Source organism: Fundulus heteroclitus, chromosome 2, assembly GCF_011125445.2.
Source record: "Fundulus heteroclitus isolate FHET01 chromosome 2, MU-UCD_Fhet_4.1, whole genome shotgun sequence".
In the NCBI taxonomy this organism is placed as follows: domain Eukaryota; kingdom Metazoa; phylum Chordata; class Actinopteri; order Cyprinodontiformes; family Fundulidae; genus Fundulus; species Fundulus heteroclitus.
Genome location: NC_046362.1, coordinates 1767882 through 1795627, shown reverse-complemented (window position 1 = coordinate 1795627; position 27746 = coordinate 1767882). Strand labels below are relative to the sequence as shown.

At 44.9% G+C, this 27746-nt stretch overlaps 1 protein-coding gene across 2 annotated transcripts in view; it reads left to right on the top strand.

Annotated features, from left to right (window-relative positions):
- Positions 1-1098: 1098 nt before the first annotated feature.
- The window catches only part of wasla (WASP like actin nucleation promoting factor a), a 28729-nt gene continuing 2081 nt past the window's right edge, over positions 1099-27746 (top strand). Inside the window, exons 1-10 of one of the 2 annotated variants that reach the window (XM_036145569.1) lie at positions 1099-1559; positions 4783-4917; positions 6517-6603; positions 6689-6785; positions 7940-7963; positions 11941-12142; positions 14351-14393; positions 20216-20369; positions 24187-24794; positions 26883-26991. In XM_036145569.1, coding sequence (XP_036001462.1) covers positions 1368-1559; positions 4783-4917; positions 6517-6603; positions 6689-6785; positions 7940-7963; positions 11941-12142; positions 14351-14393; positions 20216-20369; positions 24187-24794; positions 26883-26991 — 1651 coding nt within the window. In that variant the 5' untranslated portion in view covers positions 1099-1367. The remainder of the gene's footprint in view (positions 1560-4782; positions 4918-6516; positions 6604-6688; positions 6786-7939; positions 7964-11940; positions 12143-14350; positions 14394-20215; positions 20370-24186; positions 24795-26882; positions 26992-27746) is intronic. The other variant, XM_036145571.1, reaches the window with a different exon arrangement.

The window sequence follows — 27746 nt, the reverse complement described above, 5'->3', positions numbered from 1 at the left end:
CTCACACCTATTATAATCACATACATTCATAATTAATCAATCATATATTTATAGAACACTTTAGATACCCAGGAAGTGCTGGACAGGTCTGTAAATGTACTAGAAGACAAACAGACACACAACAGTTGACCAATGACAAAAGCTAAATCCAGTAAGTTAAGGAAGTGAGACTTAAAATAAGTTTAAAATTTTGGCTCAACTGGAATAAAAAGCCTAATTTAAAAATGCAAAAAAAATAAAAATAAATAAAATGGGACCTAAAACCATTGAAGGTGTTAGATTTCCTTATTATCGGTAGAAGATCGTTCCAGAATCTGGTAGTAACAGCAGAAAAGCTCAGTCTCCGTGGGTCACTAAACAATCCAGAGAACATCTAGAAGCAATAGCAATACAGGAGCTGCCCCTCATGTAATGTTCTTGCCCCTCTCTTGCCGGCCCCCTTAAATACTTCTTTTTAGATCCGGCCCTGCTCTTGCAGTCATAAAACGTGAATGTTTGTCTAACTGGTCTGTTTAGGTGCGCTCGGCCCGGCTGTGAGCACATGGCTGGTTGGTGTCTCTGTGTTGCCCTGTGACAGCCCTCTGACCTGGTCAAGGTGAACCCCGCCTCTCGCCCAAAGACCGCAGAAGATAAGCAGACCACAAACTGCGCATCCAAAAAAATGGATGAACGATTTTAATAAAAGGAAATAATCTACGAATTTTGCCCTCTTTTTATTTGTGCAATACAACTGTAAAAGTATGTGGCATAACTGTGCGATTAGCATCAAACTTCTTGACCCCGCTTTGTGTATTGTGTACAAAACGTGAAGCGCGTCACATGCGCCAAGCTATCCTAACCGAACAACGTCACACTCTCCTCTCCTCTCCTCCGCAGAGCCGCATTCCTCCTCCTGCCTCAGCGGACTGTACCATTTGGTGGGAACAAACAGCCTCGCTTAGTTACAGCTAAAAAAAAGAAACATTCGTACGCGAGTTGGTTTTAAGATTTACGTAAAGATTGTCACTGTTCCGATAACATTTCCCCTTAAAGTGTATGAGAACGGAGGCTGAGGGAGGTTGTTGGAAGCAGTACTCCCTCCCCCCGCTCCCTGTTTAAAGTGGTCCCCTCCCTCCCGCTGCCATGTTGGATTCATCCACAGCTCCTCAGGCTGCTGGACTTCCCGAATCAAAGTTGCGTGTTTGTCCAACTCCGGACATTTACGAAGTACGCAGCTCTACATTTTACACCAAGCGGAGTATATAACGACCTTTCTCCAGCTGAAAGCAACCTGGAGCCTAACCCCCGCCTCCCTCCCCCTGCTCGGTCCTCCTGGCCGCAGCGGGACTGAGCGGAGATGGTTGCAGGCCACGGCGACCGGAGCCCGCATGGAAATTCTGTCCCGAGGAGAGAAGGTTAAGGCCAGTCCCAGCAGAAGCTCGCCGCACCCGGGGTATCCAAGCCAGCTCGGAGCCATGAACAGCCACCCTCCGCCCCGCAGGGCCGCGAACGTGGGCTCGCTGCTCCTCACCCCGCAGGAGAACGACTGCCTGTTCGGCTACCTGGGCAGGAAATGCGCGGTGAGTTGACCCCCGTGCAGGCTGCAGCAGGTGCACCCGGCGCCAGGCAGCGCAGGCAGCGAGCCCTGCTCTGTTAGCTAGCATAACGCGGCATATGACGCTGGAGAACAGAAGACTTAGCATTAGTATTAGGGCTGAACTGCACATTACAAAATGACCCTTGTTGCAGCGTCACTGTGCGCAGGATTTCTAAATGGATTATAGTAAATGGCAACTGATTATTTCAGTAATGCGCGTTCATGCAGTGTTAACCAAAACAAAAATAAAACGTGTTGCTGCGTTTTGCTGTAAGGAGCACACGCATGTTTTGGAGCAGAGGGCCCCCCGGAGCCCGGTCCTCGGAGCCACCGTCCTGCAGCCTTTAGAAGCATCCCTGCTCCAGCACACCGGGATCAGATGGCCGAGTTCCCTGAGCAGCAGCAGCAGCAGCAGCCCGCCCAGCTCTGCAGAGGCCATTCCTCTGATCCAGGAGCCATGCGTCTAAAAGCTGCAGGATGGACCGGACTTGGGGGCCCCTCTCTGTTATCAGGAGGTAAAGAACCAACTAACAGCAGATGCTCACGTCGTTCAGTCTGAACTGGTTGTTGGGATGAAAAATAATGCCAGACTTCTTCATTGAGCATCAAGCCACAGCAGAAAGAGATTAACATGACACAAGCTGTGGTTATTCTAGCATCCCTGATTTTCCTAATACCGTTTGATTGAAGGTATTTATTAAACAAATCATCAGTATCAGCCATTTCTTTACATTCAAGTGTTTTTTTTTTGTTTTTGTTTTGTTTTTTGTAAAGCAAATATTTGCACATGAATTTGCGCCATGGTCATCTTCAGCATTAACGCTCAGCTCTCTCTGATTGTGTTGCTTCTCAAATTTTAGCTTTTAATTTTTTTGGTTAGCGAAAAAAATGCAGATTTTTTTCAATAACAGGTTTACATTCAAGTTCCATGTAAACTAATGAGAGCGCATCCGTCATTGCACTTAGCGATGCCAGCAGCTCAAAGGGGTCCACAGTTGGTGGGCTTTACTATTTAAGGTGCCAGCTGCATTGGCTGTCCTTCCACAGAGCTGATGCAGAGCGTTGGAACCAACAACCTAAAGTTCAAGGAGAGAGGTGGGCTCGTTTTGATGAAGGAACCGGAAGAAATATGGATAAACTGCTAAAAAAAAAAAAAAAAATCACCATATTTACTAATAATAATGCTAATGCTCCTGTTTTGGTAGGTGTGCTTTTCATTACAAACTGAATGAACGTGTTGCTATTATGACACCTTTTCCACTCGTGATCGTCTTAAATGTGCTGAAGGTCCAGAATCCGGTCGGACCTCGGTCTCGCGGGCGCCGCAGAACAACTTGAAGGTGGCACGTCCTCCGGCCTGAAGGGCTTCAGGGTTATTTGTTGGGGAAAACGGTGACGGAGCGACAAAAGTTTGCAGTCAGCGGTATTCCCTTTCGCTGCCTTTGAAGGTCATCATCATGTGTTTCCTCCACATGTGGAGGAAGCTGTGTTTCCTGACTCCTAAAGGGCGTCAGGGAAGTGTGAGGCTGTGGACGTAACGCGGCACAAAGTGTGCGTTAGAAGTAGCAGTGGGGTTGTTAGAGAAGACGACAACAGCACGGCTAAAATCAACTCCAGAGTCAGCTCTGCAGCACAGCTTCCGGGCGAAGGAAGTTAGAAAAGCAGGGCTTTTCTAACTTCACTGCACTATTGTTTTAAAACTGAGGCGAAGACACGTGCCAGGTGTGTTTTTATTTTTTCTTCTAGTTATGTTTTAAACGACTAAATAGAGACGGAGCTTTCGGTGACGTGGTCCGAAACGTCCCTTAGGTTTTCAGATCAGGGAGCACGCCCTGCTTGGCGGTGGCAGTGTCATGCTGTGAGGAGGGACTGGAAAGCTGCTCCAATCACAGGAAGCAAAGCTGCTGGAGGCTGCAGCGGACCTGAGACTGGGGTCAAGGTTCACCTTCCAGCAGGACAACCACCCTGAACATGCAGCCAGAGAGGAGGTTCTGCCAGATGGTTCAGATCAGGGCGGATTCATGTGCCAGAAGGGCCTAGTTAAAGTCCAGACCTTAATCCTGTTAAGGATTCTGTATGAAGGTTGAACATCTATGGTCAGAGATGCTCTCTCCATCCAGTCGGACTGAGCCTGGGCTGATTTGGGCAGCAGATCCTGTCTGTAGATATCTATTAGGTAGAGAGCCAGGGGAGCTGAACACCAATGCACATGTGTCCTTTACCCCTCTTCAGTGTTACGAAGCCTCATGTCGGTCCACCAAAGAAAATCTCCCCATAATTCACTGAAGTGGTTGTGATTTAAAGGGAATGGATACTTTTGTAGAAGGCTTTAAGATGATCTGGGGACAATGCATGGCATGCATGGTTGTATTGTTTTCATGAGCTGAAATGAAGTCGCTTCAGAGCCGTCCACGCTCTATGCTGACGCTTCGCTGCTCTTTTCCTACGGAAGCCCAGAGCAGACCAAGCCATCTGAACTGTTTCTGTCGGTGATGTCTCATGTCAAGGCTGCGGTTTGTTTGCGATGAGCCGGTTCAGCCGTTTGAACTGTAGAGGTAAAAATGCTCCAGATCTGCCAGGAAAGGTTGGAGTCGGTTTTGTGTTGACTGCTGCGTGGGTTCCCCCCCCCCCCCCCTCAGCGAGAACCTGCAGATTCTGCTATCGCTCCGTCTGGCGACCTCGCGTGTGTAACGCTGAGCGGTGATTTAACAGTGGAACGGGCTTCCTGGAGTGGCTCTGACCTGAGGAGGAAGTAGTCCTTGGCATTTCCTCCTGCGATGGCCAGAGTGGCTCAGAGCCGCCAGGAGAGAAGGCCTGGCGGGGCAATGAACGCGACGCAAGCTCTGCAGAAACCTCCAGAACCACAAATGAAGACAGCCCATTGGCTCTCCCTCACGCCCAGAACAACATTCTTCAGATGACAAACTTTATTTAGCGCCGTCTCTTCGTTGTTTCCCATCTCGGCGTTCTGCTATAAAGTCAGGAGTGAAATGTTCCTGTAGAGAGATTTGCATGTGACCTGTGGTGTGATTCTCAAAGATACAGCTTCCTGCCGGACCTCACTAGGCCCGCTGTCCCGACCTTTGTCTCGCTCTGGTATCAAGCAGCGTTCTGCTCCCCCCCATGGGGCTGCCTCAATCAGCTGTAGCTCCTTGAAGGCGCGCAGCGGCTCCTGTTCACCACGGGACCTCCCTCTGTGTGTGCAGACCCTGTGTTCGGCGGTGGTGCAGGTGTACAGGGCCGAGCGGAGCGGCGGCTGGGCCAAAAGGTGCTGCGGCGTGGCTTGTTTGGTCAAAGACAATCCTCAGAGGTCCTACTTCATCAGGGTGTTCGACATCAAGGTAAGGCTTGCTTCACTTTCTTCCACAGAACGTTTAGCAGGTGCAACACAGGCAGGTTTTCTGCCACTGTGACTTTATGCAGTAACAGTGGAGAGCACAAGTAGACGGAGATGGAGCATAACGTCCTAAAGCCTAACGGCAGACGTGCTTAGTGGGGACATTAGGCGCTTTCAGCATCAGCTGCTCTGGTCGGTGGCCATTTGGATGGAAACTCTAAATTCTGATCTTTGTCCTTACAGTGAACACACCACGTCTAAGTAGGACTGGAACTACTATCTTAGTAATCGAGTAATCTGTAGAATAATTCCCTGGATGATTGTATAAATGGTAACGATGGAGCACATCATTACAGCTTTTCTTACTGGACTCCCCGGTGGTTCAGGATCCTCCTCCGGCCCGTAGCTCCAGGAACAGATCGATCAGGTCCGCGGGTAAAGCCGTTTCAGAGGCTTCTGGCCTGAATCCATTCATTCCTATCTCTGCTCCGCGCAGCAGTGCAGCACAGCTCCCGCCTCGGGACGGAGGTCCGAGCCGCTCCATGAGCCCAGGCTGCGCTCAGCTCAAAGATAAAATTGGTTGAACTTTGACCCCGGTGTGCTGTGATGGACCAGTAGAGACGAGGTGACGATCAAGGCGTTCAGCCAATCAGAGCTCCTTCAGAAGCCTCACTCTGCTCTCTGAACCATCGGTGAAGTGGTTGACCTTATGCTCTTATGCTAAGCTAACTCAGTCTGCAGTAGAGGAAGTTTGCTTCTTTCTTTTTTTGAATTGGAGACATAAACTTAGGGATCGTCAACTTTAGTCGTAGAGGGCCGGTGTCCTGCTACCTTTATGTGTCACTGGTCCAGCACATCTGGATCAAATAATCAGGTCATTGGCAGGACTCAGGAGAACCTGACTGCATATTGAGGAGGTGATTCAGGCATGTTGGACCAAGAACACGTCTCACCAGACCTTGAGGACTGGGGTTGACGATCCCTGGTTTAGGGTCTTTCCCTAACTGCTAATACGGGAGATCAAAGGATGCTCAAAATCTAACTTCTGCTATAAGTCTGTCTTTGTTTTAGAGATGCAAGATGTTAAAAAGTGACTCCCCTCTCTGACAGAAGCTGTGATGTCACGTCTGCCGGCCGCTCTCTGGAGGAAAGATAGGAGGGGGGCCACGATAAAACTGTTGTTGTTAAAGGGAAATCTGACTCTGCTCCAATCTGGTATCAGCCAAGTTTTACAAAAACCAGAGAACCTAAACCCATCAGAAACTCTGTGCTCCATCTCCACTTTGTATCTTCTGGACAGAAATGACTCATTAGCTGCCTTTAGGTCATCGTCCTGCTATGAACAGGTCACCACCAGCGTGGATCACTCTGTCCGTTCATATCATACCGTTGCAATGGCAGGATGTGCGCGCTTTCAACAGGACCAAAGGGTCATGGTTAGCAGGTGGCAGCATTCACCTGAGTAAGAACATGTTAGGGGGATTCGCCGTGAGGGAAAAGCCCCTGCACAGCTGATCTTCTTTTTAACTAAACCAAAGGATGTGCCGTCCTTTACCGGTTCAGGAAGAATCCTCTCCCCACTGTTTGCTTTGTGGTTTCACAGGAAGGGAAAACCATGTTCGAACAAGAACTCTACCACAACTTCTCCATCAGCAGCCCCAGGCCGTACTTCATCACCTTCGCAGGAGACGTAAGTGTTTCTGGTTGCTGTCGGAGCAGTTTGAGCCCAGACGTGTGTTCTGTGATTTAATGACAGCGGCTCCTCCTCCTCTCAGAGCTGTCAGATCGGTTTGAACTTCGCCAGCGAAGAAGAAGCCAAGCGGTTCAGGGTGGCGGTCAGCGACCTGCTCAACAGGAGGCAACGCAAAACGGGTGAGTGCCGCCGCTCGCCCTGGTCTTGTCCTGCGCTCTCAGCCGCCGTCACCACTCTGCTTCTAACTTCTAAAAGCTGCCCCCTGCGCCCTGCTCTGATGTAACAGAAACCTGGTGCTGGTTGTTGTTGGGCAAACTGTTTTCAGCTAAACAGAACCCGCGGAACGATGTATTCACCCAAAGTAAGGGAGCAGATTCCTGAGCTGTTTGTTTTGTACACTTCCAGAGCATCACATGCAGCTGTAAGCGGTCTGCCAGCTGACCACCTGCCCTGGAGGCGGGAGGGTTTACCTGCTGTGACACTAAGGGCTCCCATGGCAGCTCTTTGATGCTGCTGGCCCGTAAGACTTCTGGTTCTGACTCAGTTCAGGCTAGAAACGGCGTCTGGGCGCCAAGGTTTTCACGCCCTTTGAACATTTTCACATTAAATCTGCAAACTCTAACGTGTTTCACTGAGATTTAAGGTGATGGACCATGGCCAGTTGTGACGTAACCTGGTTACGTAAGCCCCTTTTACCGAATCAAACCCAGCAGAACCGCCTCAGCATGACTGGAACGGTTCTGTTTCTGGCCTCCGATGTTTGCTAGAGAACAATCCGCATTAAGGAACCCAACAGCCGAGTCAGGGAGATGGTTCTGGTTCTGTTTAAAGCACGGTTAGGTTCTAAAACAATCCAAGGCTTGTCCCAGAGCTCTGGTCAACCCATCACCTGGACATGGAGAGTGTGTGTGTGTGTGTGTGTGTGTGTGTGTGTGTGTGTGTGTGTGTGTGTGTGAGTGTGTGTGCCAGCTGCCGGGTTTGGGTCAGGTTTCTTCTCTGCTCCTGGAAGCTTCTGTTCTCATGTTCCTGTTTCTTGTCGTCACGGTTTCCCTCTTTGCATGTGAGCTCTGTGGTGACGTTAACAGAATCTGCAGGAGGTTCTGGACTGAAGTCCAGACACACGGTCCATTCCGCTTTCCTGCTGCTCCTCAGTGACCCATTGGGACCAGAGTTGTTCTGAACCGGCCCGAGCCTGCAGAACACTGAGCTGTTTCTAAAATCTCCAGCAAGCTTTCCGTCTTCCTGCTTTTTAAGCCCTCCCGTTAACACCAGCCGCCCTCTGCCTCAGCCCGGCCCTTCAGTAACCATGATTTTGTTAATTTGTCTCTTGCAGAGAAAAGAGGTGACCTGAAACATGGTATGTCAAACTCTTTTAGTCTCAGTTCTTCCGTCCTCTCAGCATATTGCCTTCTTTCATTTCTGTCTCTCCGCCTCTTAAGGAGTCTACAGCAGGAAGCATTTAGGCCACCTCGGTGGCATTGCTGCAGCTCCGTTGTTACCTGATTTGCATGTTCAGGCATGGCCAAACGATTTCCCCAACGACACGAATGTTTTCTGCAGCCGTTGTCAGTTGCCTCTCAGAAGGCACTGAAATATCGGACCAGTGCTCAAGCAACCGCTTCCTAACCCCGCTGGCTGCCCTTCAGCAGTTTTATGAGACCAGGAGGATGAACAGGAGCTCCAAGCCTCAATTAGATGAGCATGGGGGTCCATTGGGGGGCATCTGGTCCAGAGGTTAATGTTATGCGTGAGGAATTACGGATTTCACCTGTAATTATCAATTCTTCCAATAAATACATTAGATTTGTTTACTAATGCTTATAACATTTTTAGTTGTAAATTTCTTTATGGAAATAAAAAAAAAAAAAATCAGAACAGATATTTGGAAACAGGTGGTATTCAAGTATTTTTAGACGGCATATATTCTGTCACCGGCTTTATTTTAATAATAGGTTTCCTGTTAAATTAGAGCCAGACTGAACCGTGGCAAAGCGCTCTGCAGCATGTGTCTGAACCCATCACTCTCTCTGGTTGGGAGTTTAATGAGCTCCTCCTGAGAGTCCCAGTCCCCCACCTGTAAAACGGGACCCGCTCCGTACGTGTTGAGTCAAGGAACCAGATGGCTTCTGTCTGCGTTTTACTTTCAGTCAGGTTAGAGACTAATGATTGTTGGCCAGAAGGACCCCAGCTGATGGCTGGTCATCAGTTTCACTAGCAGCCCAGAACTTTAGCCTTTCCTCTGAACTTAGCTTTTCCCACAGCGGCCATGTTGTGCTCTGGGTTAATAGATGAGGACTAGAAACTGCCTTTATCCAAGGAGAAGAAACTGGAGAAACACTCCAGAAAGCCTGCACAGCGACAGAACCCTTAGTCTAAAATGGTGGCTGAAGACTTTTGGACTGTACCATATTTACACAAACACAGTGGAGGGAGCAAATGTTCATTTGTGCGTTGATGTGTAACCCGTCCACCCGGGAGCAGAACCTGGGCTCACAGACGCTCGGCTCCAGCACGCCTGTGAGGTGTTTAACGGAGCCGAGCGTCTGGTCAGTCTGACGTGGCCTGTGACGGTGACGGATGGCAGCAGACTGCAGAGCGGTGTTCTTCCACACCGACTCCCGGTGGAGTCCGCCCTGCTGCAGGTTTATCTGGTCAGCAGGAACCCCGACCGGGCCATATGTACAGCACCCGCTCGCTGCTGTTGTCCACTTTAAGCCCTCGTGTGATACACTTTAGGCCTAATCTGTAATCCCCCTCAGCCACTGCAACTTGCTGCTGGTTTAAACTTCATGCCATCGTTTATCAACCGTTTTCTTTCCTTCAAATAAAAGTAAAGACCACTCGTCTTTAGATTCGACGTCTCAGCGATGAGGCATATTAAGAGTTTGATCCAGTGACAGAGTATTTGTGTTTTAGAGAGCATAGGTTTGGCTTTTTAGAGGGTTGGATTCAAAGATGCACCGCTCAGAGGTTTAAGGGCAGCTTCTGGTTTTTCTATTGTTTGTTCTTTTTTCTTTTGTGGAGCTTTGAAATGTTTGACGCTGTGTTAGCCAGGTCTGATTTCTCTTTTGAACCTACAACGTTCAAAGATAGAAGACCAACAGGAAAAGTATTTATTTCTTTTCTAGCCTTCCTACTTTGCCAGTCATTGATTATTTATATTGTGTGTGTATATTGCTGTGAAACATGGTTTTAGATATATTTTAGAACAAAGACAAAATTATTATGGAGTCGGCGTTTTAAACTGTCCTTTGCATCCTTGACCTTGACACCTAGTTAAAAGTATGAGTTTATTACCGTTGTCATTAATAGGAGCTGACCTTTGCAGCTGTTCAGGATGAATAAATGTGAACGTGCCCACCCCACAGTGTCCGTGGGCAGACCGTGTAGACCTGGTACCCCAGTGCCTGCTGGGAAAAGAAAGAAAACCTAATGATTTTTAGCTTTCTGTCAGGTCTGGATGCTTGTGTCCGTCTCATTCCCACCAGTCCAGTGTTGAGTTTGAGTCCAGCCAGAACTGCATAGCAGCTGTAACCAAAGTTTCCATGTCATAATCTCCCCCAAATAGCGCCGACTTGGCAGAAAAAGAGGTTGGTCAGGGTTTCCTCTGACTGACCTGCAGTTATCTCTTGCACATCTTTTTCACTGGAAACCGGACACGTTTACCAGCACAGCAGGAACTATTCCATTGCTTCTGAACTTAGTGTGTTAACATCTTGGATCAAAGAAGGGTGCAGTGTATCCCCCTCTCTTTAATCTACAGCAGGGGTCACCAGGTAGCCCTCCAGGACCACATGTGGTGCCATCAAGCCTGTTAAAAAATAGCACAACCCTCCAGTGAGCTGCATCTAAGATGTTATTTAATTTAGATGCTCTTCCTTTTTAATCATACTTGTACTTACATAGTTAAGATGATAAATGCATTAAAAACATGCTTATATTCCATAAAGTTAAGGTGAGCTCTGACTCGTCTAGTTGAAAGGTTAGTACAGGTAGGCCTTCGTATGACAGTAACAATGAAGTAGCTCTCAAATTCTAAAAGGTTGGTGACTCCTGATCTACAGAGACCCCTGTTATTATGTTTGGGAACAGTCATTCCTCTGTGGTCCTGCTCTCATTCTCTTTGAACAAAAAAAATATCGCCATGTTGTTGATAAAAGATTCTAATGTACTTCTGGAAACATATTTCTTCCTAGCACTGACTCAAACATTGGAACATGACAAACTGATCTCATTTATATTTGTGTCTATACCATCTATTCACTCCCAGTCCTTACATTTCTGTCCAGCTCAGTCTAGTACAGTTGGGTTCAGATTTAACCTGCCTGAACCCTTCAATAGGAGTGTTTAGAATAGGTTAACAACATGTAGACCTGTTGGAGATCTCTGTAGGTGGCAGACTGAAGCAAAGCCTCTTGGTCTAGTAGTAGACCCCTGGCATTCTTGGGGGGGAAGGGGGTGACCAAGGATTTAGACTGGGATTAGTCATGGATTAGTGTTTATGTCAGATGTTGCTGTGTTTTATTCAGATTATAAGGAATTCAAGGACTGAACAGCTCCCACTAACTGCAGGGCCGGAAGGAATGGTCGGCATTTGCTCCGGACTTTCCACAGATGGATAAAATGTGCTGTAGCAGGAATAAATCGCCTAGGGAATCATTAATGGCCTGTAGGGCACACTCAGTCAGTCTTTAATGTTCTAGATCCTGCTAGTATGTATTCTAACCAAGTAAATAAACTAAATTAACCACTACAAAGGTTAGTGCACTTTAGTCTCTTTTTTTCCCCTCCACATCTACCTGTAAACAAACTATTCAGAACCCTTATGGCCTCCTAAAAACCATTACTTATTTATCTTAATAGTTTACCCCGAACCATAAAGTTGTCATAAAAATACTAAAATCCTCTAAACCTGAAAATTATTGCACACATTTTCTATGTATTTGGACCTGATCTCTGATCTTGTCCTGATATTTGGAAGAGACTTCCTGTTGATGTGCATACCTTCTTTTGTTCATAGAGCTGTTTCCTCCACTGAAATTACTTGAACTCCTTAGTTGTCAAAAAGAATCCGTACAAGACGTCTGTCTGTTGGGTATGAAATGACCAGAAGTACAGCTGGGGATAGGCAAGTGCCGACAACACAAAGGAAATGCTTCAACTGCTTTCTACTCAAATCAAGGCCGTAAGCGTCAGTGTCTGACTCTGATAAACCACCTTTCCAATCCTGACAGCTTTTCACAAGTGGTCTGAAAATGTAAACCACGCTGTATTAACAATGGTTTGAAAATCTGTCCGTCCATTCTCATTAATATCTTCTCTTAAACATGTCAGGTCCAGCTCTGCCCATGGCCACAGTGGACATCAAGAACCCAGAGATCAACAACCTGCGGTTCCACAACTCCCACAGCCACCATCAGCCTTACCACCTCAACAACATGCTGAGCCACAGCGGCCTGGTCCGCAGGGACAAGAAGAGCAAAAGCAAAAAGAAGAAGCTGACCAAGGCTGACATCGGCACGCCCAGCAACTTCCAGTGAGTCTCACCGTCACACAGTAGCAGCGTTGAGAGCTGCTTTTGTAGTGTGTCCTGTGTGCGCCCGTCACTCAGCGTGTAGACAGAGCCTTTACCTTCTGTCATATCTGAGTAGTTCAACCTGGACCTGTCTACAAGGTTCTAAAGGTTGGTTAACCTCCAGGAAAAATGTCCCTTCATCAACACAAGTATTTAAAAACGATCTGAAAAAAAATGCATTTCATCCTAAAGAGCATGACAGCAATAAAATTATTTGTTATATTGATTTAAAGACACTCCCTGTGTTTTGGGGTCTTTTTTATATCACTGTCTGTACCTAAGACCCCTTTGAGACCAAACATGTTCTTTATGCCCCAACTGGACGGTCCACAATGGGAGATATTAGCTGACCCACCAATATCCTTGCTGGGAGGTTGTCAGAAACCTGGATCCACTGTGACGTGTAAGGATGGTAGAAGGTCGTAGAACGGCCGTGACGGACTGAAGTGACACCAAACATCAAGGCGGTCGCAGGGGGAGTCCATGGGTGCAGAGAGAGCAGAGACTCTAGATGACTTCACTGGTCTTCTGATTTAAAAAAATGCATTTCCATCAACATCTTAGTTTGGAGCTAAAGCACCGAACGCCACCCTGCACGAGGATCACGGAGTTCATGGGAAACATGGGGCAATCCTGCAGTTAAACCTGTGAAGGCAAACGCTCACGCCCCCTTTTGGGTCCACCTTCTCAACTTAAGAACACACACAGCCCTTGATCTCAGTGCATCGACTTGTATGATTCGAGCACCCACAGTTACCCATAACGAGGCTGCTTGTGGTTGCGTGTTTAATGCGGAGGTTTAGTTTGAAAGGGGGTTTTTGTTTTTGACAATCGCAGATTTATACAAACCGCTACAGGGGTTTGTCTCGGAAGCTTGGGAAGAGTTAAGTAGTCTTAACTTTTAATCAAAAGGCTGAATTGGTTCCTCAGAGTCCTACCAACGACCTGATTTTGGACTCAGGTGTTTCGGACCAGGACGCATATAAAAGCTGCAGGACACCGGCCATTGAGGACCAAAGTTAGGCGCCCCTGTGCTCCAGCGTTTCCAGGTCATGGTACTGCAGAGCAACCTGTTCAGCACCAGGACTTGCACTGGTTTGTCATCTTTTATTTTACCTGAACCAGAGTCACATTGCCCCACATATTGAACTAAAAATGTCTTTCAACAGTCCAAGGCCCATACCAAACACAACTTATTGATGTTCTAGGTGTTTTAAAGGGCTTCTTGCTATTCAATTCAATTTTATGTATATAGCGCCAAATCATGAAACATGTCATCTCAAGGCACTTTACAAAGTCAAGTTTAATCATATTATACAGATTAGGTCAGATAATACAGATTGGTCAAAAATGTCCTATATAAGGATCATCCTAAAGGAATTCTCTGTCATCTAATTGCTACATCTTTACTTTGAAGACTCACATAAGCCTTTCTAGAGATGAAGCTCCTGGATAGGGGTGGGTAAAAGCATGTATTCAAACGCACTGCAATTAATTACTTTTTATTTTCCCCAATTCAATATCTATTGAGAAAATCCTCTGGACCGATTAGTTCCCCTGACCACTGGGTTCATGAGCGACAGCTTCAAGTGATTCATGTGGTCTGGCTTCAGGTGTTATTGTTCAAAAATGATGACTTATCCCAGTTTCTAGGAGGAAAGAAGAATAATTTAGGTTTACATGCACTTTACTTAAATGTTAGTACATTACTGCCATGTTTTCACTGTTGTACTCTATATTGACTTTTAATAATATATGCACTGGTATGGACAAAAATCAATATCTAAAATGTATTGACATGTGCCCTAAAATCTAACATCTACCTATTACACAATACATCAATACTGAACTGAATTCTGACCCAAAGAATGAAAATGGAATCGCATTGTGAGGATCTTAACACCCAGCCCTACTCCCAGACTGGCAGCCCATGTTGTCACCTCTTATTATGCTGATGGGACGAAGCAGTTTAGGAGTTCAAAATCCTGTTGTATTTTTCTACAGTAGAGGCCTTGACGGCAGCAGTAAACATATTACGTTGCAGACCGGCCGCTGCCAGTGAGCACGCAGTCAGATTGGATCTCTTTGTCGCGTATGCTAAACCACTGACTTGAATTTGCATGTGAACACGTCTGCGATCTCACCACATATCTCTTCCATCTTCCTCAGGCACATCGGCCACGTGGGCTGGGATCCAAATACAGGTTTTGATGTGAGTACCACCCTTTCCACAGTGGCACAATAGTGACCTGTCTGATGGCTGCATGATGTAATCACACAATAGCTTCTTGTCCTGGCTGTTTTCCTCTGCAAAGGCTCCGAATGTCCCAGACAGCAGCAGTGCCTGGTGAGGTCACTGTTACCATGTTTCAGGCAACAAGAAGTCCGCCTCTTGCACCGTCTGACATGCCAGACAGAAATGACACAAACGTATAAGAGCCCGCGTTTTTTTTTTTGTAGGCCAACATATTTCCCACGTCAGGCATTCCAACATGCATTCAGTCAGGTGGATGAACTCTCACTGCCTCTAATGGTCACGCCTGATGTGATGCAGAGCTTGGTGACCAAGATGCAAACGCTCAGGTGGAGTGATGTAGACGTTCTGGTCATGGCGTGAAGAACATGCAGGTCAATCCCAGTCTATACCATGATTGCAAAATTGTTTTGATCCGCTATCCTGCAGCCATAGTTTAAGATGGAATGGCATAATCCAGATACAGCAGTCGGTGGTGGTCCCTCCAGCCAAACATTATCCTAAAGTTTTGATCGATTTAAGGGGTTTAATAAAAAGCTCAGTTTAGACTTGGAGCTAGGATCTATCGTGGGCACCAGTGTTGTCTTCAGGTGTGTGTGTGTGTGTGTGTGTACATGCAGCCTATTGATGACATATTTTTCATATTTTACCACTTTGATGTAAAGTGAGGACATTTTTTTTGGGTCCTCACTTTTTTCTGGCTCAGTGGTTAGGTTTAGGATTAAAGTTTTAGCTTTGGGTTAGGGTTAGGTATGTACCGGTAAAGGTTAGGGTTTAGGGTCAGGGTTAGGCCTTAGAAAGTAGAGCTGTACAATTACACAAAAATCAAAATTGCTATTTCATTTTGACTTTTCTCTGGATTAACCACAAGCTACAAAAATGGCCTGTAGATAAAGATGTTTGTAAACGAGGACTATTTAAAACTAGACATTTGACTGTTTTTATCAGTCAGAATGTTATCTTTCAAGAGAACAGCTTTGTGAGTTGGACATCAATCCTTGTTGAACATGAAATGAAACCAATAAACAAGTCTATGTATTAAACAGTTTGACCAGTTCTTAATGCTATGGTGAGATTCTTAAAAGTTTCTGATAAAATCAGTACGATTATATAGCAAATAATAAAATGACATTATCTGACTGCTGCAACTTTCTTCCCCTCCATGTGGACCAAACCCACTATAAGCATATTAGCGACACCTAAAGGACGCATCTTATCCATTAATTCTTACATAGCCAAAAATTGCAGAACTCGAGATTTGGAAATTGCTTTTTTTACAATTGCGACTATATTGCAAATGCGATTAATTGTGTGGGCCTAATAGAAAGGGCTGAAAACAAATGTAAGTCAAGGCTCAGTCCTCGGTAAGTATTAAAAACAAGGGTGTGTGCATGCATGCATGCAGTCAAAGTAGACTGAGCTTAGTTATTGTTCGTTTTGTTTTCAGCTTCAACTTTTCCTGGAACTCCATGAATTATTACCAGATGCCCAGATGTGTGCAAACACACTTAGCTGTGCGCTGGACGTGTTGACCCTGTTGTTTAGCAGCTGCTTCTACCGGCTGTGGTCAACATGTTGCTGTGCTCCATGGCATCTGGAGAATCAGTAATTGTGACGGTGGTGCTAATTAGGAGCACATTTCTCAGACTTTTATCGATGTTGCCACCGCTCTCAGAGAGCACTCATATGTTAGACGCTGCAAAAATACATTAGATTGTGGAATTCAGAGCATTTACAATCCATCCAATTGATATGCACCGTGAATACTGCATGACCCTTGAAATACAATTGCCTACTAAACATTATGTCTAAAGTGTCTTTTGTGACTGGGATAATTTACACACCGGTATTTTGTTTACACTAATTTGCAGCTCCGTCATGCTGTGCTACGTTCCATGTCCGTCTGAAAAGGTCCATTTGATTTTATTCCAGCTTCTCAACATGTCTCATCACAATATAGACATGTAATCACACGGGGCAGCTTGGTTTCAGTATTTGGGAAGATATTTTTACGTTACCTGAAGAGAAATGGGGGATGCAGGGAGGAATAATGTAGAGAAAATAAACATGCCTGTGCACATTCTCAGTTATCCAGGTCATCGCAACAGCAAACGGCTCTAAAATGAGTTCTCCTTTATTTACCGCAGTTGCCTCTATAGGCTGGATCAGTCAGTTCATGAGTGATTCGGGTCGAATCCTATGGGCGTGGTTGTGGGGTGGACACGCTGCGTGCTCTCGTTCCCCTGACTACTTTGAGTCATTAGAGAGTCTAACTTCAATATTTATAACTATCTTACTTCAGAAGACATTAGGCCCGTTTACACTACACTTTTTTAACCGAGCTGAGACCAGTCCGAGCTTTGTAACCGAGATAACTCTTGTGTGTAAACGGTCAGCAGACTGAACCAGACCGCGCTAACGATAACCGGACTGCGCTAACTGCAGACCAGTTCATCAGCAGGTCTCGGACTGGTTTTTTTTGGCCCGGTTCCCTGATAACGAGGAGCGCATGAGCAGACCGTGTCATGCCCTTACAGTCAGCTGACTGTCAGCGATTCACACTCCATTCAGACAAATTTCAGACATTCATAATAATACTAGCTTCCTTACCGTGCCACACGGTTTCCAGTGATGACTCTGCTTATGAACCTCAGCGTCTGTTGTTGTTTCCTGCGTCTGTAAACCCTTATTAGACGTTCATTTGTCTTATCCACGTCCCAAAAGCCGACTCTGTCTAACAATAACATCCTGAATATTACGGGTGCCGCCATTTTGATTTGCTCGGTCCCGCTGTAGGTACCAGATTGACTCGGGCTGCCAGATTGGCTCGGGTGCTACCCGATGACGTCTATATATGGCAACTCAACTCAAACAAACTAGATTATGCGCCTGCGGTCTCCATTTGTTACAAATCAATTTGATTTTGTTAATTTACGGTTATTTTCCTGTAAATTAGTCGAGGCATGAAAACTTTTAACATCATTTTGGAATACTTGTGTGGTAGTCTGACAATTCAATCGGTAATTTTGCAGGATCAAAGAAGTTACAACCTTAGAGAAATTTAATTCCTCCAATTTTTTTTTAAGTTGTGAAGGGAAACTAAACCATAAACTCATTTCATTTTTAATAAAAGTCAGCAGCCACATTTAATTTTATCACGGCATTCATCACTGTAAAATCAATAACGTTCATTCCTCCTTTTTGTACTGATGTTGTTCTTTCTGATCACATGTTTTTTTATTATTCCAGATGAAATTGTGATGAATTTGATTATTTTTTTATTGTGGTATTTGGTACATTTAAGATATATGCTGGATAAATTAGTCTGGCTAGCCCTTCCATTTTTGTTAACAATATTCTTCCAAACATTGAGCCAATTGTCAAATATTTGTTTGTTTTTTTTATTTATTTGTAAAATGGTTTGAATATTTGTTCAAGCTTTTGAGAAAAAAGAAACCGCTAAATTAACTTAATAAAATTGATTCGTTACAAATGCAGACCGCGGGCTCTATGTAGTTTGTTTGAGTGGTGTTGCCATAAGGTGACGTCATCGGGAGGCGCAAGGCCCACGGAGAATCTGGTGACGTCATCGGGAGGCGCAGGGACCATGGCCATTGTCTTCGTAAAATTGTCCGTTTACAAGCCGCAATCCCGCTCTTGAATAAAACCTACACCCCGCTATAATTACTTTAGTAAGTTGTCCAGACCAATTACAATATTTTGCGCAATTGAGCAAACGTTAAACCAACAATGTATAGTGACGTCATCAGAAGACGCAGGACCCGAGTCAATCTGGTACCTACACCGCCTTCAACCCCAGAGAGCGGTAGTACCGCAGATCGCCACTAGGAGGCGAGGAGCAACCAAGGAACCGGGATAACCGAGATAACTCTTGTGTGTAAACGGCTGCATTTATCTCAGTTAACTGGACCAAGCTCGGACCGGTCTCGGCATGGCTTGGTTTTTAGGTGTAGTGTAAACGGGCCTATTGTGTCAAACAAAAAACCTGTGCAGTGCACCACACTGGTGTCATTTCAACTTGTTGCCAGTGGGGGCAAAGTTCTGCAAAAACTCTTTATGCGCTACGCCGCATTACAGTTTAAAGCTGGGAAAAAGAATAAAGCTACTTCAAAACTTAATGCACAAGGTATTAAATAACAAATCAGAATCAAATGACAACCCTCCTTATAAATAGAGTAACATGTAAATCTGAAAAAGAAATGGGATATTTTCAAACATTTCAATATTTTATCACTAATTTCATAAAGTGAAACACATTACATTATCATTACACATTGCGTGAAATATGTTAAAACTTTATTGTAATGTTGGCTTACAGAAGGTGAAAACATAAAGTGTCATAAAATTCAAATATTCATAAGATCAATAAAAAGAATATAGTTTAACCATCAATTCTTCTGAAAAGTATGTTCCGTTCTATACCCCCAATGCCCAGTTGGGGCTCCTTTTGCATGAATTGCTGCAGTCTGAAAAGTCCAATTCTGATCTTTTCACCCCCCAAAAAAATCAGATTTTTGCCATTTCCATATATGGTACTAATTCGGATACGTATCAGATTCTTTTTTCAAAGTCTCCACTGTCTGAATGGCGATGTCATATTTTATCTGCCTTTTACGTCACTCTCCTGGTTCCAACTACACACCAACACAGCAGTAGCAGTTAGCGCTCCATAAAGTCCGTTGTTAATAGCTGTGATGCTTTCTTCCTGCCTTACTTCATCTTGCTATGATGTGGTCTTAATATTGTCGGCTCCCATTGCTCAACAGCTTTCTAATAATAGCAAGGAGAGATGCTATCTGTGTTTTTTTTTTATTTATTTTTTTTAAGCAAAACTTTATTCAGTACTTCTAGAAAGGGCGCTGCTCTGTGACGTCTCCTCCTGTTATCTGCACACGCAGGTCGCTTTGAACTGTTCAGACAGCAATATGATGCCGGCTGCATTCTTTAGTAGTACATAGGGGCACCTAAAAAAATAAAAATAAATTAAAAAAATCTGATTTCAGCACAAAATCTGAATTGAGCATCAAGACGTGCAGTGTGAACGTCGCCATCTTTCTCTTAACACTCCAGATGTTCGCTACGCCTGGGGCAAGCAAACTTTGAGGTGTTGTTTGCCTGTTGTTTTAATTAATGACTCAAATTCGGCATAACCTTCCATTAAAAGCTCGTGGGAGAAAAACTGTGCGTGATCTTTGGCCATGCTGAACAGCCAATAGCAGCGTTGCTGATCATTGTTTCTACTATCAACACATTTCCCCTTTTAAAGCGACGCATGAACGCGCAGTTATCTCAGATAACTCAATCCAGCCATACTAATCATAAACAACAGGTGTGTCGAAGAACCCAATTAGCCGAATCATAATGAGCCAGATGATATTATCATGGATGTGTCATTTGATCTTGCATGTTTTAAGCAACATACGAAGAACGGGCCCCTGGTCAAAGGGGAAAGACAGCTTTATGTTTGCTTTCTCTGCTCTGTGTTGAGTGTGGCACAACAAAACACCAAATCACCCAGCTGCCTGTTTGTTCCTCCAAGTGAGCTGAATGGCTGGTCAGAGAACTTCAGGCCTCTGATACTAGTCAAAGCTAAACGCGTCATTGAGTCAAAATCGGTTGAATAGCTCTGCATCTTGTGGTTGATGTGATGATTGATCTCTGATTGATCCCCATCTTGGCCGGTCTGTGAGTTGTGGTGGACGGTCTTCTCTGGGCAGGTGTTTTCATGCATTTTAAAAAAGTTTTTTGTGTTTAACCAGCTGAACAACCTGGACCCTGAGCTGAAGAACCTGTTTGACATGTGCGGGATCTCAGAGGCTCAGCTGAAGGACAGAGAGACGTCTAAAGTCATCTACGATTTCATCGAGAAGAAGGGCGGAGTGGAGGCAGTCAAGAACGAGCTGAGGAGGCAGGGTGAGCACAAACACACGCCTTCCTCATGTATCAAATCAGTCAGAAATAAGTCATCTAAAATGGGCCTTTGGAGGATTCTACATTTATGTACCAAATGCATATGTCATTCATTTCATTTAAATGGTGCCTGTTAGGGTCGTCAAAATAATCCCTATTAAAAAAGGAATTATTCAAAGATACTAATTTATTATGGTTAGGAGGAACAAAATGTAATAAATACATCACATTATGAATAAATGTAATATCAGATACATGTACCATTAAATGGTATCCCATTGAATCATTAAAAGTACTATTTATTAATTTAATTCATCATTAAAGAATTAAATTATCAATAAATTATGAAATGGACTATTAAATACTTAAATATACCTTTTAGAATTTTGGTATTAATTAAATTTCATTTTTTAGGCTAATGTGGTAAATAATAACACGGGTTATTGAAGCTGACAATGAAAACAGAAAAAAAGAGGAACTCATAGCGACCTGCAGCTGTAGTTGGATAAATAAAATATAATGCAAAATTACCTGAAAGAAAGAAAATGCGCAGGGCTGCTGCTGAGTATATTTGCATGGACCAGATCCTGGTTTACACTGCAAACATGGTTTGGAGGCACTGGGTCCATTTTTGTTTTGAAAAAAAAGATTTTTTGTTTAGAATGATTCTTTGTGTGGCGTCATAGTAACATTTATTTGTTTCAACAGCAAATTGACAGATAAATGGAAGCACACAGTAGCACGCAAAGGACAACCAATTATGACAGAAAATGATTGCATAACTAAAGCAAAGGTGCACACTTCTGTAGAGGATATTAATACTTATAGTCGGCCTGTCACAATAACAAATTTTACTGGACCATAATTTTGTCTAAAACTTGCTGCGATAAATCATATTATTGTCATTTTTGAGACATTTTTCAACTAATATGATAGCGGCATAATAATGCAAGTAAATCTGCTCGACCTACCGGCTCAGACATTAAACAGGAGACGTCATTTGGTTTGAATAAAAAGAAAGTCATGTGTGGCTGTGACAACATCTTAATTTATTTTCAAACAAGTGTTTTGCTGGCTCTCCCTCACCAAGCTCTCCTTTTAACTCTGAGCGTGTGCCTACCTGACACCAGCTGGGTTTCCCTGGCAAGATGTAACCCCTCCTACGCTGAGGAAACGAGAGGGGAGGGGTGAGCAGACGAACATTTTGCTGTCCTGCCGTCTCAGAGAGGAGACGGAAACACAAGGGGAGATAAGCAAGTCTACGCAAATTATCTCGCTTATTTTAATCAATATGATTAAAATTTGATTTATTGATTATCGATCCAGGCCTACTTATACTTAGCGTTATCTTGTCTGCTGTTTTGCCAACCAGAGAAATTATTAAATTGTGTTTTCTAAATCAGGGCTGAATTTTCCCCTGCTTATATGGTCTTGCTCTAATTAAGATTATTTTTGTCATATTGAATTGATCAAACTTGTTGCTCTTAACTCGAAAGAACTGTGTGTCTTCAAAACTGTCGCTGCGGTATTGAAAATGGTATTGAGCGTTTTGTCGGTATGGAGTTTGAAATTGTAGTATGATGCCTGTTTAGTGTGAGAACCTCTGGAAAAAAAAAAGAAAGTAAGCATGGTCATGGTTTATTTACATGACCAGTCTAACGTTTAGGCTCACCTTTCTCATTCAATGGCTTATACTTATTTTCATGACTTTCTACATCGCAGACACATAGCGAAGGCATCAACACTATGACCCAGACATATGTAGAATTATGTATCAAACATGAATTATTGACGTAACCCAAAATATCTCGCAGTCACCTGGAAGGGTTTTCCAGCTGTCAAGGAGTAGCTCCCAGAGGTAGTAATAAAATAGAGACAAACTAGAAGGTTTGATTGGTAGTGTAGTTTATTATAATCAAACATATTTCTGTTCGATCAAAATCATCCAGTCTTTATATATTTTAATTAAAACCCATACAATCAGTCAGTCTTTTTTAATCAATCAATCAATCAGTCTGAGTTGAATTACACCACATTTAGTAGAATTGTTACAGATGCAGTGCTGATTCTTAAAAATGAGGCTAACAACGAGGCAGCAGGGGACAGAAGAACCGTGCAGAACCAGACTCAGATAGTAGGATTTGCTTCCCTTCCCAGTCCAGTCTTTAACAGCACACATGCTTCTCATTCTTTAACGTTGCTTCTGTGGTGGAAATGTAACATATGCTTATAGAGCCATGGCAGCGGGATGCCACAACCCCCTGCTCCACCCTGGGACCCCCTCCGGGTGGCAGAAGAGCCACACTGCTGTTTTAAAGCGAAGCGTGGAACCTCTAGAACAGTGGATGTACACAGGTCGATGGAGGAAGCAGGGGTTCATTCTTTGCCACTGAAGAATAAAAAGATAACAGGGAGATCTTGGACTTCCCAAATTGTGGGAGCCTTCAGATTATTTTTCTAACTTCTGAATTAACCCTCTGTTATCCTACTAGTGTCACTGGCTCCCATCACGTAACGTCTGCAGGTGCTGATCTGGAGCTCACTGCCTCCTGTCTGCCCACCCTGGCTGCCCAGACAACGCGGCTAGTGTTATTCTCTCTGTGCACCAGCTACATCTCTAGGGCTCTCATCACTTCATATGTTGCTCTAATACTCCAGCCAACCACTTGGGGTCAGTGTTGTGCTCAAAACGAAAGTCTGGTAGCCAGTTGTCACATGGTTGAGACAGGGGTGGGTGTACGCACTGCCACATGTAACAGCTGTTTTTATAATGATACTCCTGACGCCTTTTAACTGGTCTAGTGTGCTTAGGGCCAGTCTGTACTGATTTGTTACAAATGGTACAAAAGTGGCCTAAATCATCAGCCAGTGGGTCCGTTGAATGACTTCCTGTTGAAGGTATGTCAAGTGAGCCAAGCCTGCAGGCAGCTATTCATTTCACAGTCCTTTCTGACCAGTTATGGATTCTACAAAAAAATCATTCTTATAGTTGTTTCAGCCAAATGAAAGATTTTCTTTATTTATTTAAAAGCTTCATAACAATGTTACGTTAAACAACTCTTAATGGTTTTAGTGGTTAGGCTTGCACGAGCGCTCATGCTCCTACATGCATGCCAGTGCCTGGTCAGCTGTTGATCTGTCGGTGGAGTCCCCACCTCTGGCTCGCTCAGCTGGAATGGACAGATGTTCCCACCTGTGCATCATGACACAGCTGTGAACTACAGACAGTTAACAGCAAATGATTCATAGCCCAGCCAGATTTAGTTTAAATGATCATTCAACCATTCATTTATGTTCTGAATGAAAATGTGACCAATACCTTTTAAAAAGATTCAGTGGACAGGGAGGATCAGTTTTGAACAAAAAAGTGTAAAAACGGATACCCTTCTCAATAATGGACAAATCCTCATTAGGCTTAAAGAAATCAAACCCTGATGTAATGGCTGAGCAGCTTTTTGCTTGTTTTTACCGTTTCTCTTTGTTGTTGAGCTCCAGGTCTTTGGAGTTAGAAGGCCTTGTCTCCAGCACCCTCGTCTTTAGCTTCCTGCAAAGATTCTTATCAGATTCTGGGTGGGACTTTGGCTGGACCACTCTAAAACGTTCATATTTCTTCCAGTCAGAAGAAACATTTCAGTTAGCCAGAAGTATGTCTGGTGTTAGAGCGTATTAGCAGCTGAAGCGGTCCATCCTGTTTGTTCTGCTGTCTAGCTGATGCTGGGAGCTGACCACAGCCACCTTAGACCTCAGCAGCTCCTTCATTCTGGGTCAGACAGGAACTCTGACTCTGTTCTGATCTTAGTCTTTTCTCCTCCCACTGCAGCACCACCTCCGCCTCCTTCCCGGAGCAGCGCCCCTCCTCCCCCACCCCCACCACCACACAGCACAGCCCCACCCCCACCCCCACCTCCACCGTCAAGAGGGAGCAGAGGAGCCCCCCCTCCACCTCCTCCGTCCAGAGCCCCCGTTTCAGCTCCTCCTCCCCCTCCTCCCTCCAGACCGGGGGCTCTCGGTGCCCCGCCTCCTCCTCCTCCGTCTAGGGGAGGCCACCAGCCTCCTCCCCCTCCTCACCATCACCAGCAGCAGCCGCCTCCTCCTCCTCCGCCTCCATCATCCTCCACCGCCCCTCAAGCTCCTCCCCCACCACCTCCCGTTCTCACCCAGCCATCTCCCGCAAGCCTTGCACCGCCCCCTCCTCCTCCTCCCCCTCCTCCTCCTGGCCCCCCTCCTCCCCCAGAGCTGGATGGTGTCAGCGGCGGCGAAGACTCTCCCCACTCTCCAAATGCCGGCGGGAAGTCGGCGCTGCTGGAGCAGATTAGAGGGGGCACCCAGCTGAAGAAGGTGGAGCAGAACAACACCAAAGCTCCGGCTTCCAGCACAGGACGCGACGCCCTGCTGGACCAGATCCGACAGGGGATCCAGCTCAAGAATGTGAGCACCTTGCTCTTATTCCCACGTTACTCAGGCAGGCAGGACCGAACGGTGTCCATTAAGCACCTTGGTTTGGTCAGAGCTCTGTTTGACTTGTAGCAGGAAGGGCTCTGGTACATGTTCTGTTAAAGATGCATGTGGGTCAAAGATCTGTGGGCAGTTTCCATTTAAAGTCTAACTCTTGGACTGAATGTATTTTTTGCCAGATGCATTCAAATAGTCACCAGAGTAAAGAAATGTATATTATATGTGAATTATGTGCGCCGTTTGGAAGTAATTTCGATAAAACTTGCTGTATAAGCGAAAAAGCCCAAACATTCTTCACTCGGGCTGTTTCGGAATGTGACGTCACAAACAGAACGAGTACCGTGCATCCAGCTGCTAACAATACGACTTTCGCTACCGATTTATTAAATTTAATTAATAACTCTTACTCTACGTACAAAAAAATAAGAAAAAATGTCTGATACATCTACAAACTCCACCTCAAGCATCGGCGACTCTGATACCGAATATATACACGAAGAAACAGAGTTTGAACAAGGTGAACCTGAGCAGACTAACGCTGCCCAAGACATAGAGCCCATGCTCCATTGTAAGTACCCCTCAAAATCCTCGCTCGTGAAGTGTGAATTGCATAAAACACTTTTGTCACTGTCGGCAATCCAGTCCTTTCACGTTTCTTTAACGAATTTATCCCATTTCTTTCGGACCTTTTGGTCCTTCGGCCAAGTATGCGCTACTTTCTGGCCGGCACTAGACCGCGGTGAAGTTGGCTTGACATTAGACATTCAAGCTCCGCGGAGTCAGCGGAGCACTCTGGATAAACAAAAATCAAATCAGATTTGTTGATGGTCCCACCGTGTATGGGAGAAGGGAGCAGCTGAGAGACGCTGGCCGAAATCGGAGTCCTTCAACCGGATCAACCGTGAGCTAAATCCCGCTGACTCCGCGGAGCTTGAATGTCCAATGTCAAACCAACTTCACCGCGGTCTGCACTACAGCCACCAACTACGCCGATTTTTTTTTTTTAATATACGTACATGTACAATGTATGCAAACCCTCTGGCATGAGTCTGTGAAAAGGATTAATAGGACAAAAACACCGAAATAATCCTCTGTGAACAATGTTTGTTTTAACCTACCGGGCGGGTCGTCCTCTCTGCTGAAGCGCTGTGGCCGCTGTGTCTCCGCTATCTGATGTTACACAAACATGTCTGAACGTCCATCCATCCATTTTCTGACCTGCTTAATCCCTCATGGGGTCGCGGGGGTTGCTGGTGTCCCGATATAAAATAATTGTAGCCGTCCAGTGGTTTCATGCTTCCATGCTCTCTCGTGTGTACTGCCTGGCGTGTTTATATGGTAGCTGTATATGTCGCCGTACGGAACCCTTGGCCAGCATTTCACAGACTCGCTCCGTCCCTTCAGGCTTTTGCTGTATAAATCTGGCAATCTGATACCATCAACCATCAACTTACTCTTAAAACGATCTTGTGATACGTTATCCAAAGAAGAAAAATACGTGGAGAACTCGTCAGGTTCCTTCCAGTCCGGCGCGCATGCGCGAAAAACCCGGATGAAAACAATAGCAGTGAACTGGTCTATAAGTGACACTAGAAGGCATTTTATTGTGGACTTCGGCGATTTTTTTAAATGCGCTTGCTTAAAGTAGACGTGGATCAGCAGATTTGGTGTGTGAAAGAAGATACTGGAAAACATCCATATAGCCTTGTTCGCCATACCGGTTGTACAACGTAAACAATGTGTGTTTCTGTTTGCTGCGCGCATTCTCTGTGTTCTTGAACTGACGTCACACGTCGGAAATGGCCGATCGTAAACGAGTGCAGCACTCAAACGCGGAATACCAAAATCGGTGTATAAAATATGCAATATTTCATATTTAAACTTAATTTGAACACTTTTGATACATGAATATTCAAAGTTTACTTTGTTCTGGAAGTTATTCAACGGTTTTCAGGATTTTTTTTTCAGTCCAAGAGTTAGACTTTAAGCATTTCTGCTAAGCTCAGTGACGATGAACGCATGCTTTGAGATATGACTATTGACACAGCTTTGTGCTTTCAGGTATCAGATCATCCAGAATCTGCTCCCCAGACACCGGCTCCAGCTGCAGGGATTGTTGGAGCCCTCATGGAGGTTATGCAAAAGAGGAGCAAAGCTATCCATTCCTCGGGTAAATTTTCTGCCTCACTGGATACACAAAGAGTTCTCTGACCAAAACACCCAAGCCTTTTGGCTAAACTGACACCTCTGGAAAGAACAGGCTGTAAAATGCTCCTGAATGTTCTGGTTCTGATGGGTGGACTGAAACGGTTCTCAGTAGCCATGATAGATGAACACCAGCCAAGCAGTTTCCCTAAAATGGTGAAGAACTGGACTTTTTGGGGATTAGAATCCGTCTGTTTGGGTCATGATGGGTAGATGTTGTGGACATGTTACTTTTTGATGTGAGTTACAAAATTAAGACGGCTCCAGTTTGAAAGACTTAAAGTGATTATTTAAGTTTTGAAAAGTCTGTCTATCTCTAGAAACAAGTTTAAGAAATCCCAAGTTGTCAGAAGGGGGAGTTGGACTATAACAGCTGAAGTCTAAGGCAGGTTCACTGAGGCAGAGCACATGTCTCCTCCCACTGAGTGGAAGCCAGAGTTTCTAATTTATGGAGAGTCCACGGAACAATGTTTCTGAAACCAACTTTAAAATGAATTTGCCTACCCAGTCTTCAGTTGTCGATGTCTTCTGAGGCAAGCAGCGGTTAGAGTTAAAATCCGGTGTTCTATCCATAAATGGATGACGTCCCAGCGTTTACACTGTGAAACTGCGTTATAATCACGTCAAAGTCAGAGGATGTTTATGGCAATAAAACCTGAGACGTGTGACAACACCGACCTCACAGCAGCAGTGCCTTGTTTCCTAGGAGCCTGTTAAGGA